Raw genomic sequence first — 19,385 nt, 5'->3', positions numbered from 1 at the left:
CCGAACATTTGTGGCGTTATTATTCTGAAGGTTCGTTAGTCCGAAAATGAAATAGGGTTCGCTATCCCGAAGGCTCCTTTACGCGAAAATGAAAAAGGGTTCGTTTTTCCGAAGGATCGTTGATCCGAAATGACATAGGGTCCGTAACAAACCTTCGGAATAACGAGCTTTGTTTCATTTTCGGATTAACGAACATTCGGAATAACGAACCTTATTTCATTTTCGGATTAATGAACCTTCGAAATAACAAACCTTATCACATTTTCGGATTAACGAACCTTCGGAATAACGAACTGTAACCCATGTTCCACCTATTCCTATCGCTGTAGATTCTCATTATATGGCTACATTTATTACTTAACTTTAATAGCTTTGATATAATGTATTCTAAAGAAATCTCTTCTCTAGCAAACTACAGGATTATGATCCTCTTTAAGCGCGTTTAATAAGGGCAGCACCGACCAATCAGATGACGATGCATGCTCCCTGATGACGAGCTGGCGTGCCTATAGCAACGAAACATGGCATGGAGGAGAAGGAAATTAAAATCGCCGTTAGATCTGTTGCTGCATTGTCAACAATGGACCAGCTATGGCGTCAAACTATCTTTTTATGGCGTCAAACTTGACTGCTTATGGAGTCAAAACACAATTACCAAGGACAATTCATCGCATGGACATACGTTTTTGCAGGAGAAGCCGTTGTCGAGAGCTTTGCTCGCCAGACAATATACCGGTTCAAATGCATACGTACAGTAGATGGGTAACCGAATCTGGACAATGCTCAGTACGTGCACTATAACCAAGGGGCTGCCTCCATTTTATAACATACATTATTGTAATGTGAGAGAGACACAAAATACCGCTGCATTCATGCTTGATTTAATGGGTCAACTTTACCTCATGAAAACACAGACTGACTGTACTCTAGAATTTATAATAACCCTTCGTCGCTTCCCCGATGAACGGAGCTGTTGCCATAAAAATGACAATAGGAAACAGGAACACAATGCTGTAACCACGGGATATCACCTGTGATGTGATTAGTTCCAGGTCTGGGCCAAATCCGCCCATTCAATCGGTCCGTGGGGTGCCCGTTGTCGCCTGACCCAGACACTATACACACGCTGCCGTGATTTGACCGCTCATACGATGGACAATAATTGTTCGTTCACATCAACCCACGATAGCGTCAGAACCATGGACACATACAAGCGCAAGCGTGACCGGAATTACATGAGCCTTTTCCGGCATTTTTTTTTCATTCCTGATCAGCGTGTGATTACTTCTAAATTATCTATTCTTTTCCCCTATTCCTTCTGTTTTTGTGGAAACACTATGCATATTGAAAAACAGCCATCTTTGTACTTGTACAAATCTGAAATGGCCTTAATTACGACCGTTCCATTACCGTTTTCTGATGCTGTCCACCAAGGAAAATGCTCTGGCTTCAGGGTTTTTCAGGGTAATTCAGCGATGAACAATAATGATAACGAAAACCATTGCAAAATCCTTAATCTATCTTTAATATTATGTTCAATAACACTACAAATTGTATAGTGCCTCAGTTAGCAACTTTTCCAACCAATACTTACTTGGTTATAGCAAGGAGGTGCTAGACGAGGTCGTCTCTGACCTCTTTGGTTAACATCCGTCTCAACGTGTGTCTGACTTCGGGCAGAGTATCTCAACCAATGAATCTTCTGTTTATTTCTCTCTTTTTTTTATACCTTCCTTACATGATTTCCCCAATTGTGATGAAACATTTTTTTTTTTTGTCTAGAGATGACCAAAAAGAAAAAAAAGTGTTATGATGAGATTCAAACTAAATGATAGCGGCATTTAAAACTGACGAGAACATTGTCAAGGGTAGTCCTACACCAGTGGAGATGAAGTACGAGTATGTTGCTGGTGCAATAACTCTCCCTGCTACAATGTATATCGTGGAAGTAACTTTGGTTACTAATTGGTTATTGAGGATATCTAATAAGTCAGCAACATCGTCCACTTGACAGCTATTATGATGATGTTTCTGAACTTTATGATACAACATACTTTCAAAGATACATGTATGATACTAATCGCACACTGAGTATTATAATTATCTTTAACATCAAGATGATAATCCACCGAGAGGATACACACTGTTGACAGTGCACCATATTTGCACCATGCAGTGCAAAGGTGAAAAACGGGAAGTTTCTATTTACTTCGCACTCTGTAATCAAAACCTGCATTACATGTTTTGTAACAACTGCCAAAGGTGAAAGGTCAAGGATAATCAAATGATACTGATAATGCTCTTGTATAGTTTGTCTCTTTCTGCCCCATTTTTCCCTCTCTCTATTGAATGATCGTTAATGACCTTGGCATAGTGCCAAAGAACATTGAGGATGTATCTTTCTTTCTGTCTTTATCTATTTTTCCTGTCTACAAACGGTGCAGTGATCGACGGTCGCTTTGCCTATAGTATGCCTACATAAGCCAGTCAGTTCTATTAGTTTCGTTTACGTGCCCAGTTGAGTTCGTGAGTACACCTGAGTCCATGTACTGTGTAGGTAACTCCATGATTGCACAAAGCGAATGAACCAGGACCACTTATATTAGGCCAATATATGACCATACCGCTCCATCCTTTAAAGGACAAGTTCACCTTCATAGACATGTGGGCTGAGAGAATGCAGCAATATTAGTAGAACACATCAGTGAGAGTTTGAGGAAAATTGGACAATCCGTTCAAAAGTTATGAATTTTTGAAATTTCTGCTCAGTCACAACTGGATGAAAAGACTACTATAGCTTGTGATGTCATATGTGTACAACTCTATAAAGAAAATTCAACATATTTCCATTTTTCTCGCATAACAAAAGAACACTAAACTTCTCTCTTTCGGGAGGCAAGGGGAATAATATTACCCCTAACATACGTCAGTAACAAGTTGAAGAAATGTGCACTTTATTCAAAAAGTAAAGTTTTGTGAAATTCTCTTTTTATTTTCCTTATATTGTTGTACGCATGTGACATCATACACCGTAGTAGTCTTCTCATCCAGCAGTAATTGCGCAGACACTTTAAAAATTCATAACTTTTGAACGGATTGTCCGATTTTCCTCAAATTTCCACCAATGTGTTTTGCTAATATTGCTGCATTCTCTCAATCCTTATGTATATGAAGGTGGACTTGTCCTTTAACCATGGAACTACTATGATCAAACCAGGGAGGGGGGAAGAGACCTTCCCACCTCCCTAATCCAACCGAGGAAGTAACAGTGTTGAAAAAGACCTCCATCGGTCCATCCCTACTGGAAAGTACACAGTGTCCCACAGTGTGTTCACAGTGTGTTCACATAGTCGACTATGTGAAAAAGTTCGAATTAACAGTGTGAAGATGATTTCACACTGTGGTATGGTTTTCACAGAGAGTTCACATAGTAATGTTTTGTTTTACACCGTGAATTGATGATTCACAATGTGTTCACACTGTCAAAATGCTCGAATTTAACAGTGTGAGGAGATTTCACACTGTGTCCACACTGTGCTCACACTGTGGCTCTCACACTGTGGGACACTGTGTTCTTTCCATCAGGGTTGATCTATCCATGTCACTTGTAGATCACGTCGGCTGAGGATGGGACCACTTTGGAATCTTTGAATGTGGCGACAAAGTATATTGAGATTTCCATCCAATTATTGGCGTTTAGAACAAAATTTAAGCATAAATGTATGATACTATGCTAGCGATGTTCTCGAATAAACCGACACTGAAAGACGCACATTACTATGTATACATACTAGTAACCAACTGAACAATTCACCTTTACTATACATATCAATGTAAACATAAATCATCTACAAAGCAAGCAAACCAGGGAGGTGAACAAACGCACATAATTTTAACTTAGCAGAAAAGTTTAGAATGTGTCGAAATTTGCTGAATAAGCTATGAAAACCACACAAAAAACGGCAGCAACAACAAAACAACTCCTTGCAGCATAGAACATTTTGAGGACGAGTAAACAATAACTGTCAATGATATAAAGAGATCTACGTAGAGATCTTTTCCTGCCTAAAATGGTTAAATAAACTTGACTGATTTGTTACTGTTATGGAGGTCCAAAGGAAGTATTTATTGGGTATGGTAATATGACAGTTTGTGCTGCATTCAGTATTTATTTTTAGCTCTACTTGTTTTATAACAGATTTATATTTACAGAATGTCAGAGGATAATGCACATCAGATTTTCTCAAATGGAAACATTGTTAACCAGAACTTATCATTGTTCTTTCGTTTTCCTTCAACGATGTCAAACAACGTGCGGTGTGTAGTGGGGGGGGGGGGGGGGGAACGAATCAAGAAAAAATGTTATTACATGCACTTCGTGAGGGATTTAAGCCGTCGGCTTCTAAAGTTGGATTTTCCCCTAGATTCTACACTTGGCATACAGGGATCCGGTGATCACAAGCCGCAGGCAGTGGGTCTAAGAACGCATCGTGCTGCACAATCATGCGCAGAGGAGGTCACGTATGAAAACATCAGTCGCTTTTATATAATACGTCCGCATTTCTGTTAATTAATCACCTGAAAATCATCGTGTTCGATGTCAACAATTATTTTTCAATGTAACTGCATTGTCGCCTACCCATGTTTACGCTTAACCACAAGATTAAGATTTCCCCACAGGTTTGTTTGCACAAGGTACCAACTTTGTTCGGTCCTTTATAAGCCTAACTTACAAACAATCACTTATTTATATGTTGACCTTGCCCCTCGAATAGGGCATTTTATGGAGGTGTATGAGGGACCCCACTTCGAATCATTCATCGCAAAGGGCAGGGTGCCAACCCGGTGAGATGGTCCATCCACAATTATACCATTCTTATATTACACCGTGGGTCCCAAGGGTCCATTATTACACCATGGAGCTATATTATTTTGACTAGTATAGCTCCAAGATTACACCAAACACTTTGCTAACACCAGAAAGGGGGCGAACGACTTCACAACATCAAGAAAGGCGTGGACCCCACGTGCCTGCTATGCACAGACGAGGATGGGACCCTAGTACATTTCGGCGTTGCCACCTGCAGCTTCACATCTGGAATTCGCCAAAGAGTTCATTGAACGGAACAGAAAAGTGCCCACTGGACAACCCTTCTTGCTCCAATGACTATTGCACCAAAACCGCATTTCAGTTTACTTGTGCCACTCTTTTACCGTATATGACTGTAACTTCGGTCAGTTTATTTACTACGACCTCCTATTGTGCTCCCTATACACGGTTATCTTTAAACTCCACATTAACCGATTGGACTTCAATCTCTCCAGCTCTACTCCTTAAAAGATCAATCATCTTAGGAAGGTCTCCAATCCTGTTAATCTCCGACAATAACGGAGGGAGGAAATAAAGAAGACGGAGAAGGTACAAGATACCCATCCCCTCGCTGGTTCGCCCCAGTAACTAGGACCCTGTATACAGTGCGGGGCCCGGCTCGGCCGCGGCTCGGCCGTGGCCGAGCCCGGCCTCAATTGCGCGGCCGAGCCCCGCAATTTTGTCCGTTTACACTGCTGGGCTCGGCCGCGCTTTTAATTCAAACCTTTCAATACTTTGTCGAAGTGGCGCTCTGCTTGTAAACAAACGCAATTTGGTATTGCCTGGTTTACAGACCCTTTGCTAACTGAATTCCGTGGCGACAAAGTCGCCGTTCTGTGCCGAAGGAAAAAATCCTTTGCAGGACAAAACCACCTTAAAGTATACTAGTTTTCGACGTTGAGGGGGTTAATATCCTGCATAGCGAAAGATACAGGCAGAGGGTTAGGAAGCTAGACTAAAATTGGCCGCGCATTTGGCCCAGTTCGCGTTTACACTGAGAAAAGGCCGGGCTCGGCCGCGGCTCGGCCGCGGCCGAGACCACCTCCAGAGCGAGGCCAAATGCGAGGCCAATTTTGGCCCCGCATTTGGCCTTTTGCGCGTTTACACTGAAGCGGGGCTGGGCCGAGCAGCGGCCGAGCCGCGGCCGAGCCTCGCACTGTAAACGGGGTCTTACAGTAGCTCACATACAACCGGGCACATCGTGCCATACGGAGAAGAAACAGAGGAACTTGTTCACTTCGTAATCACCGTAATGAACAACACAGTCTACTTCTCACAGTTGTGATATGTATATACTTTACACAAAAACTCTATAACGAGAGTTTGAGCATGGAGCTACCCATGATTTGACTTTTGAAGAAAAAAATCAACCTAAGAAATACAGAAATAAACAAAACTATTAGGGTCTACTTACAACAATAACAAGATATGTTGAAACAGAACACGGATGAAGACATAATTGACCTAGTACGATTAAGTGTTCAGTTGTTGCAGACATACGCACGTGTGCAACGTCCGCACCAAGATAAATACAATGGATACTACACAAGCCTATAGTAGTCCCACGATCCCCCCCCCCCCCCCCCCCCACCCGGCCCCATTACTCGATCAATAATAAGACCATTGGACATTCTGTTGGACATTGGACATTTGGCACATAATCAGGCCCAGGAGATGTAAAAGGGGGTCGATATCACTCGTGCCTAGGACATTGAAGATTAAGGCAGTCATTGTGTTTAATCGATGCACTTGATGTGTTACGATGTCACTGGTGTTTAAGCGGATTCAGATTAGCGCCCATTGTAAGTTATCATGTCCCTCAAAAGAAACACTACGTCTCGCCTCTAAGCTTTGTTCGTCAGAAGATTAAAGCAGACAGATGGAAGGTTAGGATATATGAAGAGAAAATTTTCCTCCGAGTGGGAACTACGTCAGAATCAAAATCAATATGGGAATTTACACAGTCCCCCCTATTTCGATCAAATTTCATTTTCAGAGACCACGACTGCCGAATCCTGATAGGCTAAATAAAAATGGTTCTCCAATTAAAGTTTCTCGCCTTCATGTACTTAGACATGTCTGCTGATCTGTACCCACTATACCTGGGTTAGAGATCAGTGACATTAGGCGTACTAATCGTTGACTAATTCAACGTGTATGCGCATTGGCAGTGGCGTATCTAGGGGGGGGGCAAGGGGGGCACGTGCCCCGGGCGCCACTCTTTGGGGGCGCAGAAAAAAGAAGAAGAAGAAGAAAAAAAAAAAAACGAAGAAGAAGAAGAAGAAAAAAAAACGAAGAAGAAGAAGAAAAAAAAAAGAAGAAGAAGAAGAAGAAGAAAACTCGCGGGGGGGGGGGAGAATGGTGGGGGGCAGAAAACCAAATAAAACAAGAAAAAACAAAACATGATGATGACACGGACATAATGACAATGTTGATTGTGTTCACACAAGAATTCCATGTTCTGTCAGCTGAAATACACAAATTTTTCGGCTCGCTCGCTGCGCTCGCTCGCCAAACTTTATATAAAAAAGAAGGTAAGAACAAAACGTGATGATGACGCGGTAAAATGACAATGTCTATTGTGTTCACACATGTCATTTTATATCTTGCAGGCAATATGTTTCACGGAGCAGCGGCTGCAATTTCTTTCATTTTGAAGCTATCGCCAATTGGATCAAAAGAAGGCGCCAACGGTTTCGAACATACGGGGGGGGGGGGGGCAGAAAAAATCAAGCAAGATAAGAACAAAACGTAATGATGACGAGGAAATATACAAATTTCGGCTGACTCGCTCGTACAATTTAGAGTATTTTTTTTAAGTCTACAGTTTGTTGGTATAAATCGTTATCTATAATGCCGTCACTATATCTTGATTAGAATTGTGAAATTTCATAAGCAAAAAATGACAACAATTACATGTTTTGTAAGATGAAGTACAAAAATTTTCGGCTCGCTCGCTGCGCTCGCTCGCCAAACACTCGCCCAAATTTATCCAAAAAAGCGAAGAAGATAAGAACAAAACGTGACGATGACGCTGACAAAATGACAATGTCTATTGTGTTCACACAATCATGTCATTTTATATTCAGCAGGAAAATTGTTACACGGAGCAATGGCTGCATCGTTCTGAAGCGATCGCCGATTGGAACAAGAGAGGACGCCAACGGATTCGAACATACGTTGGTGGGGGGGGGGGGGGGCGCAAAAAAAAACAAATCAAAAAACATAAGAACAAAACGTAATGATGATGCGGAAATATACAAATTTCGGCTCACTCGCTCGTACTAATTTAGAGTATCATAAGTCCTCAGTTTGTTGGTATAAATCGTTCTCTATAAGGTCGTCACTATATCTTGATTAGAATTGTAAATTGTAATAAGCAAAAAATGACAAGAATTCCATGTTTTGTAAGCTGAAATACAAAAATTTTCGGCTCGCTCGCTGCGCTCGCTCGCCAAAATTTATCAAAAAAAGAAGAAGATAAGAACAAAACGTGATGATAACGCGGAAATATACAAATTTCGGCTCACTCGCGCGTACTTATTTAGAGTATCTTTTTAAGTCCTCAGTTTGTTGGTACAAATTTATGCCGTCACTATATCTTTATTAGAATTGTAAGATTTGATGAGCAAAAAATGACGAGAATTCCATGTTTTGTACGCTGAAACATAAAAATTTTCGGCTCGCTCGCTGTGCTCGCTCGCCAAAATTTATCAAAATTCATTACATTTATATCACCCTCAAAAGAGACCCCTTTTAAGTGCTTGAAAAAGCATATCATGTAGACTTTGCTTAAAGTCCCTACCGGAATGAGGTTGGAGTTGAACACTTTTTCAGAAATTAGGGGCGCAATTTTCGCGCTTGCCCCGGGCGCCGTTTTCCCTAGATACGCCACTGCGCATTGGTATGGTATTGTTATGAAAAGCGAAAGCAAAATACTTGGTATCATCGCCATCACTAACACAAGGTTATCACGGGAAAGTGAGGATGATCGACAAACGAATGAATATCATTCTTAATGTTTCTTTAAAGGAACTAGGCAATGCAAATGCATGTTGACTTGTATTAGTTCATTATGCCCCGATCTTCACTTATGTGGCGAGAGGCATATCTATATTATTTTGTGCCATATATTTCATGGTAATATTTCTACTAACTTTTGTACAGATTATTTGGATACGCTCACAAGGAACCCTTCCAAATCAAGATTCTGCCCGTGACATCACCTGTCAATCATTACTGGAGTATAGACCCTGATAATATGATGAATAAAAGACACTGGAATACATCTGCCCCCTAGACCAAGAATTACTTGTATGTTTTCCTGCAATCATGTTACAGTGCATCGCAAAAGTAACAACAAGTAGTAGTAGTACGACCAGATTTTCCGTGAAGACTCAAAACAGATGATATGGGTCTAGCCTATACCATTCTTAAGTTGTTTATATGTAGTTTCTGAAAGAACACTTTTCTTCTTCTATATATAATAAAGTTTCGGATCATAAAACGAATGAGGATCTTTATTTTTTCCTCAGCTTTCCTAGAACATCTTTTTTTCGGTCCTATAGGTATGAGTTTCCTCAGATTTACGGATTCAGAGTGTGAGAAACGCTTTAAGCATTTTTCACTTTCAACTCCAATAACTTTTGAAAGGATGGTACAATTGCACTGGTAGTATCAGTCATGAATACATGCACTTTATGACTATGCAAACTTTCACTTTAGTTTGAATATCTCCTCATAGTGGCTACTATGGAGTTTTTATCCTATTCTCAGTTCCTTTCATTACACAGAACACTGCTGGGTGGGATAAAGAACTTGTTGAATAGACCCTCAAATTCAAAGCCTCTTCTATCTGTACACACTTTTCCAGAGCGTGTTCTTTCTTTCCATTATCCTCAGATGGGTTAGAAAGTTCATTTGCATTACTGTTATAATGTCATTTCAGAGTTAGAGTTGGCTCTTCCGGGATCTGCCCTGAACACGAAGTCCGGGGCACCGTTTCATCAAAGTTGTCAGTCTCTTGACAATTTCAGTAAAATCCTTGCTTGTGATTGGCTGAGAAGCTCTGGTCACTGACTGTTAATATGGTGATTGTCAGAGACTGACAACTTGTCACAAGTTTCATGAAACGGTGCCCAGGTCTAGCGATTTTTGGTGTTTTTGTGATGCAAGGATCCCATATAACTGTATAAGTAGCATGGAAAGATATAAGTTGCAGTATATGTTCAGTCTAGGAAGAGATGCATTTCAAAGCCTTTTGTTACTAATACCTGCACTAGTACTTTAGCAATGATTGACAGAATCTTGGCTTTGGCGTGTTTTATGTGGGCGTGTCTAAGTGATCTGAAGAAAAATAGTAGGAAAATGATTATATCGTGGTACGCATGAAGATAATTATGACTATATTCCTTAATGGTCATGCAAGTGATGTTGAGAGTACAGTGTATCATAAGTCAACATTATATCGTAAGTCATGATGGATTTCCATTGCGTGGATCCTTTAATTAGATTCCTCCCAGTGTTTATTACATATATCTGAATTTATATTGATTGATATCAATCTACTACACGGACTGTCATGATAATAACTGCATACCACACTTTATCATACACCAGTATTCCCACTCTACATGTATAGTTTCAGGGCATTGTGGTATGGCGCGACAGACAGAATTCTCAATGACATTAAATGTATTGTGCGTTGTTTGTTTGTCTGTCTGTTTTCACGGCGCTTACATTGCAAGGCGATCGAAGGTCTGTGGTACCCTCATGATATAGGGAATCATTGAGCAGACAATCTTATGATGCATATACGTGTATTGTTAGAGATATTCATCATAATAATGATTATCACTTATTTTTATTATTATTATTATTATTATTGTTATTATTATTATTATTATTATTATTATTATTATCATTATTATCATTATTACTATTATCATTATTATTATCAGCAGCAGCAGTATCATCATTATCTACATTATTATCATTATCATTATAGTTGCTGTTATTACTATTCGCTGTTGTCGTTCTTGCTTTGTTGACAAGTTTGTCTTATCCTAACATTATTGATATGATTTGATTAACTGGCTTGAATTGAAGGCCAGACGATTGCTTCAAGGTCAAGATGTAGATAGTTTAGATTGTAACAAGCAAAATTTTAGGCCGAAAAAAAAAAAACAGTGTCAGGAAAACTCTGTAGAGCTACTACCTACTCAAGACACCTCCTGCTTCTCCCACCCCCCCCCCCTCGATTCTTTTCCTCTTCATTTTTCTCCTCCTTTCGTAAAATATTCTTTCACTGGTCTTGATGACTCTCAAGAAAACAAACAATGACATAATTATCCACAGTTTACGAATTGTATGGATTTCTCTTGAAATGATGGTTTACTCCAGTGCATCAATGAGATTTGGGCCTTTGACTTGGTATATTGTGAGTCACGTGTGATATGAAACCGCAGAAATAAATTGACACTGAATGCATATAGGTAAACCGGTTGATCTGATGTCACCTGCGGTAAGTAGATGGATTTTCCAGGAAGACTGGAAGGTTGATTGCAAATAATTAAAAGAAGGACAATCATTCATGTACAAATATTATGTACATGATATGCATGAGTTAATCAATGCTTCTCAAGTTCGTGCAAACACGTTTTGATTCTATTAATAGATGTGTTGCAGAGCCCTTTGTGTATACATTGTCAGTGGAGGATCCAGAGGGGGGGGGGGGGGGGGCGCACCGGGCGTGCGCCCGCTCTTTATTTTTTGGTGAAAACAAAAGAAATAAAAAGAAAAAAATGGGGGGTGCGCGTTAATTTTGTAAAGGCATCTCCCCTTTACGGAATTCCTGGATCCGCCCCTGCATGTCAACGGAGTCTAGAAGGTACTCATCATAATTTAACCATGGAGCTACAACACTTTTGTAGCTCCATGATTTAACTTGGCTTCCATGTTGAACATCGTCTTTCCACCGTTTTGGCATTCTTCAATCCAATAAATGCATCTCATACATTATGGAGAGAGGCTACGCCCATTCTGATAATACCCGGATGTATTCACGGATACGTTGTCTACTTATTACCATGGAGCTACACGTAAAAACTGGCAAAGTGTCACTTCGCGTCAATATCGAGTCTGCTACAAGCTATGATAGGCTAATACAGTAGGTTACAAAAAAGTGTGGGGGAGGGGAAGATGATCAATATTATGACGTTCGATGTAGACTGAACGCAGATGATCTTGGTGTGACGAGAAAGCAAAGAAGCAAAAGCAAGTAAACTCTCGTGTATTTGAAGGTTTGTAATAGGGTGAAAGGTCGGACCAGGTAAATCGGGCGCTCCCATGATGTTCCTGGGTCTGACTCAGCATCAGAGTCCCTTTTTTTCTTTCTTGAGGAGACTGACCACACTTTCGTTATTCTTTACACGTTGTCCTTTGTCCGCGCGCTCTCCTTTTTATGAACCCGCGCAATTACTCATTTCAAACAATACGTCTTACGCAATGTCTACCAGAGTGGTTTCTTATTCACTGTCTTCAAAAGAAATATACACACAAAAAGACAGACAAACAGAAGATTACAAATACGTTGTCTGCGTGGACCAGGGCTATATACGTATAATCGGTAATGCTCATCTTTGATTCCGCTGCAAGACGTGTCTAAATGGGTAAGCTACGACAACAGTTTTATCCCCGTGTGCATTTTCCTCGACATGTTCAAGTTTTACCTAATTAATAGGCCTACAGCATGCAATCATACAATAAAACGATAGAGGTCTTAACCCAGTTGAAAGCATTTTTTTTTTTTTTTTTGGGGGGGGGGAGGAGTAATATGTATATGTATGGCGATATGGAATGTTCAAGTTTCATATTTCATCCTTACGAAACGGTGATGCCAGAAGCAACCAAACATAGTAATGTTACCATACAGGTATGAATGACGTCATGGCCTAATTCAAGTATCAATTGACCTATAAAAACGCTTGAAAACTCATGTATATTGTTTTAGACATGAAGGCAAACGGAAAACCACGCATCCTTCGCCTCAATACTTTGTTGTGCTGCAGTGTCGCCATAAAAGAGGGACGAGGTTGCATAGTTTGTTAAACCATCAACAAAATTATGATTTGGGGAAAATTTTGTCTGAACACCAGAGTGAGAGAGATGAGGGTGTATGACATCAGCACCAAACTAATTTGCATAGATGATGTTGTTATTGATATCACATTGGGTGAAAACATGTGAAGACATTTCAGTCATTTGCATTGCAGTGTCCCTTAAAGGGATGGTACAGTATTGGTGGAGATGAAAACTGGGCATTAACTTTTTTTGCGAGATACCAAGAAAATAGTTCAGAGCATACCATCAAAGTTTATTTAATAACAATCGGATTTGGAATAGCTGAAACATCCCAAAACAAAGTAAAGCAAAACAATCGTAATAAAATGTAGGTCCCATACTTAGTTAGGATTGCTCTGTTTTGGATATCTCGGCCATTTCAAAACCAATTTTCATCAAAGAAACATTGAATCCCTCATGGAATTACATGCTCTTTCATATTTCATAAGAGGTTTCTCATTATCTCACCAAAACAATGATAAAAACCTGAAGTTAAGTCTCAAACAAAACTTTACGATCCCTTTAACGACGGACCCATAAGACTAGAGTTTATTTTAGTTTCTGTAATGTTATACCAACATCCGCCAGGTCAATTTGACATGCATGAATGAAACCCCCTTTTTTTTAAGAACAACAGCTGATGGTATGACTATATGGTTATCAATATATCGTATTTCAATGGAAACCAATGCATTACAGCACGTTACAACCAAAGTATTCTGAGAACACCTCATTAAGTGGTCCGAATCAAGTGTTTAATTCCAGGGTGTTATTACAAGCATAAAAACGTCCCTCTTTCAGGATGTGAAGACTCTAAAAATACACTTCCGCTTTGGTGTAGTTGTTTCTCAAAACTACAAGCTAGCAAACATGACACCCCTTGTCCTGAACATACTTTTACACGCGCGATATTTTCTTTGTATAAGCATAATTATGATTAGCATAATTATGATTAGCATGAGGGAAATTAGCCCAGTTCTCGGCTGACGCACGGAGTGAACAGAAGCCACGATCATATACCGTGCTATAAATACTTAAATCGGCGCGCAGCGAAAAGGCGTTGAAGCGATGCTGTCCGAGTGTCTGCGGAAGGTGAAAACGAGACCTAGAGATTCGGTCATTATCCCTAAGGAGAATTAGGACGTGGAGTATTTGATAGATTAGTCACAGTCTCCCCTCTCATCCAATGGCCTTGAAAGGAATATTAATTAACCCTTCGTTTGCTATGAATGACGATTGGCACACGAAACCCATAGCCTTGTACAACTGTATATCAATAGTGTATAAAGTCCCTGTATGGCACAGAAAGGGTTAACTGTCGGACTAATCAAAAAGAATTTGATAATGATGACAATGTTAATCATGATGTTGACAATAATGATAAAAAAACTGATAGTGATGGTTTATAATATTAATTGTGAATAAGAGCGGCAATATTAATAACAATTATAATATGAGGATGACAAGAATTTTATCTTACCATCATGATGATGCAACACACACACACACACACACACACACACACAAACACACACACATACACTCACCCACACACACTCTCTCCCTCTCATCGGCCGCTTGAATTGCTTAACATTTATAAGAGCAAAGTTTAACGATAAACAGAACGTAGAGCACATTTTAAAATGTTGTTCTATCCGCGTACCTTCGAAACGACAAAAGGAAGGAGTTAATGATTCGTTTCTTTTTTTACTCGAAGAAAAGATAACTCCGAGGCGAAGAGGCATCAAGTCACATTATGTTTGTTGTGAGAACAATTATGAGAGCTACACTTTTGTCGGACATCCTGGTTTGGTCGCTGTAATGTTTGTATTGTTAAAGGGGATAAACGTGATGCAGTAAATACTTTAGCTTGAGGAAGAGAAGAATCCGAGGATAACGAATAAGTATAGGATTGGAGGGGTAAAGAATACCCCCCCCCCCCCCCCAGAATAATACGAGCTGGTGCGATACGAACGTAGCAGAAATAATGGGAGACTTATAAAACTGAACCGATTGAATAATACCGGCTAAAGTTAATTGTTTCGTACATCGCTTTAAGAGAGCCAAAATAACCACGCCCCGAGCGAACAGCATTTCTAAGGGTATCTATGCACTCTTGGTGCTGCGTTTGTAAAGCAATCGATCTATCGTGCTAAGGTTTCGAGCATTAAAACGGGACCACTGTGGCCCAATCTTCAAGTGAGTCTGACATCAAAACGTCATAAACTGGTCAAAGAATGTTCAGTGATAAAACCCAATTCTGTCAACTTCATGCCAATATCAATCTGTTCAAAAAACGGAGGGTATAAAAACAACAGTATCCAATGCCAAAATTCCATGCAATTCAATTTTAGGTCAACAAAACAAACTCTTTTGCAGCAACTTAAAATTCCTTCAAACGGGTCATAGCTACTGAAGCAAATAATGCGTGGAGTTTCGGAGTGCCAAGTAATTGTGGGCGATGTCGTATTAGATATATAGGTCCTACACGATACGACAGTATTACTCTTTCTTCTCATACTAGAAAGATATAATCCAGGGGACTTAGCAATCACGACGAAGTCTGAAGATGTGTGGAGTACGACTATCATCCTGCAAATGTACACAATAATTTTGTATATCCTTTGTGAATATTATTTTGCTTTTTATTGAAATATTTGATATAAGCGCTTATTGTTGAAATTGACGAACCAGCCCTTTTGAAGAAAATATATACGGTGCAATTATTTTTGCACCGTATTATTATTCTTATTGCTTATTTTCATGAAAAATAAAGTAGTACAGGTGACCCATTAGGTATTTATAGACGATGTAGGCCCTGCATTACCATTGTTTATGTCATTGGAGAAATGTCACAACTCGATCTTACTGTTTTTTTTACTTCTTATACCTGAAAGCGCTTCTCCAATATGTGTTGGATAATTCATCAGTCCATTGTAAGGTACCTTTACAACTCTATTTACAAAAAAAAAAAAAAAAAAAAAAAAAAACTTAATGACTATTCATTGAATACGGGTGCTTATGACTTGGGTCACAGTCAAAATGTGATCACTTCATGAGAAATGACATGTTTCGTTATGAATGACGAATCAAAAAAAAAATACACGTATTGATTGGTCGGAGCATTATTGCATAAAGCAATTTGAGAACACGTTTAAAGAGAACTTATCTATGGAAAATGGTTGATGTACGTAAATGGAACTTGATGGAGTTGACAACCTCTGTCAGCTCCGTTTTTTGCTTGATAATGGATTATGGACTCGAACTACTACCAGTTGCAGTCTATGTACAGCAAAATGGTCCTCAGGCCTTTAAAAAAGCATCAAGATCAAGGGATTAAATGGATGGTATAGTTTTGGTTTAGATGGAGATTCAGGTTCTAACTTTTTGCGAGATAATTGGGAACCATGTAGTTGAAACATTGAAGGGCACACGATTATAACAGAAGAATAAAATTTTACTCGATGAAAATCGGATTTTTAATGGCTGAAATATCCAAAAACAAAGTAAAACAAAGGGGTTGTAATAGAAAGTGTGACCCACCTTTAATTAGGACCACTTTGTTTTGCATATATCTCAGCCATTTGAAAACCGATTTTCATCACATAAACTTCTATTTCCTCATAAAATCGTATGCTCTTTAATAATTCATATACATGGTTTCCGATTATCACAAAAAAAGGTAAAACCTGAATCGCCATCTCAACCAAAACTATACCACCCCTTTAAGCGACTGTAGATTTTCTTTTGTCGTTTGTCTGCAGAATCCTGTGACTCCTATAACGACCTTTTGAAATCACAGTGCAACATACGTATAGCGTCGATTCCAATTATTCACAATCCAAATAAGCCATTTCGGGGGTTCCACTTTGCGCATGAACAGAGAAAGGTCATTTGTACCAACAGGACATGTTGGTTTTTTTAAATTCATGAGATAATCATCTGTGATGTAATGATTATTCAAGTAATCCTTGCAAATGGTGCTGGCCACTAATGCCAGCACATCCATCTGACAGCAAAAGTGGTATTTTGCTATATCAACATAGCAGGAGGGAAATAACCTGTTAATGCATTCAATGCGAAACAATTAAATGGATGCTTTCCCAAGTGTTTATAGTTGATGGACCATTCTGGTCACTCGGTCTGACTGATGAATTCCATCAATTGTTTTGTCAGACAAGCTAATTTATGCATTTTGTCGCTTTGGAAACGAGTGAAGTGTCTGACCAACTCAGAAAATAGAAAGGTCATTCGTACCCATGTGCACATGAGCTAACTCCGAACTGGCTTACATGTTTAAGTTACTTTTTACAGTCTGAGCACAGTAACAGTCCCTTCTGCGAATGCTTTCTCACTGTTGGTTGGAGAGAATGTCAGTTGAGAATCGACCTCCCCTATAAAGTTTCAACCATTTCCTTTTGACTTATAACGCATAGTGGTTCATTCTTATCAATATTTTACGATTCGGAGAACATAATTCTACCACAGAAAATTTAAGCAGTACTTTGTGCAAACTTGGACCATAACGCGTTAGCCGCGTTGTAATATATTCGGTGCTTACAAAGCATGTCGTGGTATTTGCTACTTTAAATCCTTCCAATTCCAATCCTAACCCAATATTATGTTTGCAAAGTCCCAGAAAATGAACAAGGTTTAAAAGGAACAATCACCATCACACAGTACAAGCGGAAGACAGCCTAGCATGTGGCTGACACCATCGCCACGGTTCCGCGGACGGGCATGGCTGGGGTGTCCTCCCCCAACAGATTTCCATGTACCCATTCTGGATAATTCTGGGTACCTTAGGCATGCTAGGAGCGACAACTTTGGATACAGCTGACACAATTTTGTCACGTGGAAACTGCCACGAAGTGCAAGCTGCTGGCATACATTGGTAAATAACTTTACTACAGCAGGTGAAACTTTGCAGGCACTACACGCTATGTTCAGGACACCACAAGATACATGTATTACACACCATACACACTGGAAGACCAGTTTAAAACACAAAAACTTTAAGAACGTTTTATACGGAGTGGTACGGAGTTCGCCCGGGGAGCACCTCCGGGGAATACTTACCCCCTTTGCGGTCCGCCATTGGTATAACGTTCTCCTTTCCTGCTGCTAAAAGCTCAGAGAAATGAGGTATTCCGAATTAGGTCCTGTCACAGAACTGAAGGTAAGAGGCATCAGTGTAAATCTGGCACATCTCCGGGACCAAAGCACTTTTCTATTGCCAGCAACACTTTCCAACTTTTCATGCTTTGAGGACTTTAGTTCGTTACGGACGTCATAATCCCAGGCACTTTTCGGTATTATTAATCCCACACACCTCTGGATACCATGCTTACGTCGCTTGCCTAGCAATTGTGTGTATTAGTGTTTAGCACGTGTGTGATTCGGCAACCTGCGATTGATACACTCGCCTATACACGCTCACAATGTATTGCTTACGTACACACACACAGCACAGGTGTGCTGTCAAAAGGAACCCCCATTCAAAATAACGTCTGCTACGAACGTCCCAGCGTCGTCTGGTTCATTGTGTGCAGTCAGATAATGGATGATCACTGTGCTCCAGACGGAGAAGCGCCAAATGAGGGCGCTAATTCTCCAGCCATGGATTAACTACGGATTAATGAACTGAATCTATTCCTGTGCTATTTCTATCTACATATGATGTACTAAATCTGTCCTCACCCATATATAAGAGATGATTTAAGCCTATCAGTGTGACCCACCGAGAATTTGATCATACTATCTACAATCTTAACGACGTTAAAACATTTTTTTTTTAAATAGAATGTCTACAATGTATAGAATGAAAAACGTATCGACCAGTTTCACTGCGAAATTTCTCCGATTTCCAATTTTGCAGACCTACATCTCGAGGTTGTTGTGCAAAATAATTCTCTGTGAAATTGTAATCAGGTATAGAAAAAAAAAAAGGTATCCTTACAAAGTTTCAGAGGTGTTTATTGAAAACTTGCGTCGTTATCCCAAGTGGCGTTCAAACTTTATCACAGTACTTAGTCGGAGAAACTTGTTAAAGATTAATTCGATTGAAGGAACCAATGCTGTATAGGGCAATTGAAGTTTGTTTAGGACTGGCTGCTTCAACTATACCACTGCTTCAAATTAAATAATCTGAGCCCTATTTAATAAAGCGAGAGTCATGATTATCTTGTAATCAGTTATAACTCTGACCCATTTAAAATCGATTAACTTCAAGGATCAACTATACGTTTCTGTTTTATGAAGAGACTTGTTATCATTGTGAAGTTACCAAAAAAAAAATCTATGAAAAAGAGGATGGAAATATTTGATTTGGTTTTCTTGATGACAAGTATTTAACTTACTTATTTTTTCCTGTTGAAATATTATATCTATGTTT

At 39.6% G+C, this 19,385-nt stretch overlaps 1 protein-coding gene across 1 annotated transcript in view; it reads right to left on the bottom strand.

Annotated features, from left to right (window-relative positions):
* The window catches only part of LOC139728604 (uncharacterized), a 151,705-nt gene extending 133,492 nt beyond the window's left edge, over positions 1–18,213 (bottom strand). The window contains exon 1 of the mRNA XM_071639548.1: positions 18,071–18,213. Within this exon, the coding sequence (XP_071495649.1) occupies positions 18,071–18,089 (19 nt within the window). The 5' untranslated portion in view covers positions 18,090–18,213. The remainder of the gene's footprint in view (positions 1–18,070) is intronic.
* Positions 18,214–19,385: the final 1,172 nt, after the last annotated feature.

This window comes from Diadema antillarum, unplaced genomic scaffold (genome assembly GCF_040938485.1).
Source record: "Diadema antillarum isolate AM-2024a unplaced genomic scaffold, OU_Dant_1.0 scf00000019, whole genome shotgun sequence".
Lineage (NCBI taxonomy): Eukaryota > Metazoa > Echinodermata > Echinoidea > Diadematoida > Diadematidae > Diadema > Diadema antillarum.
This window is presented reverse-complemented; position numbering and strand designations above follow the sequence as displayed.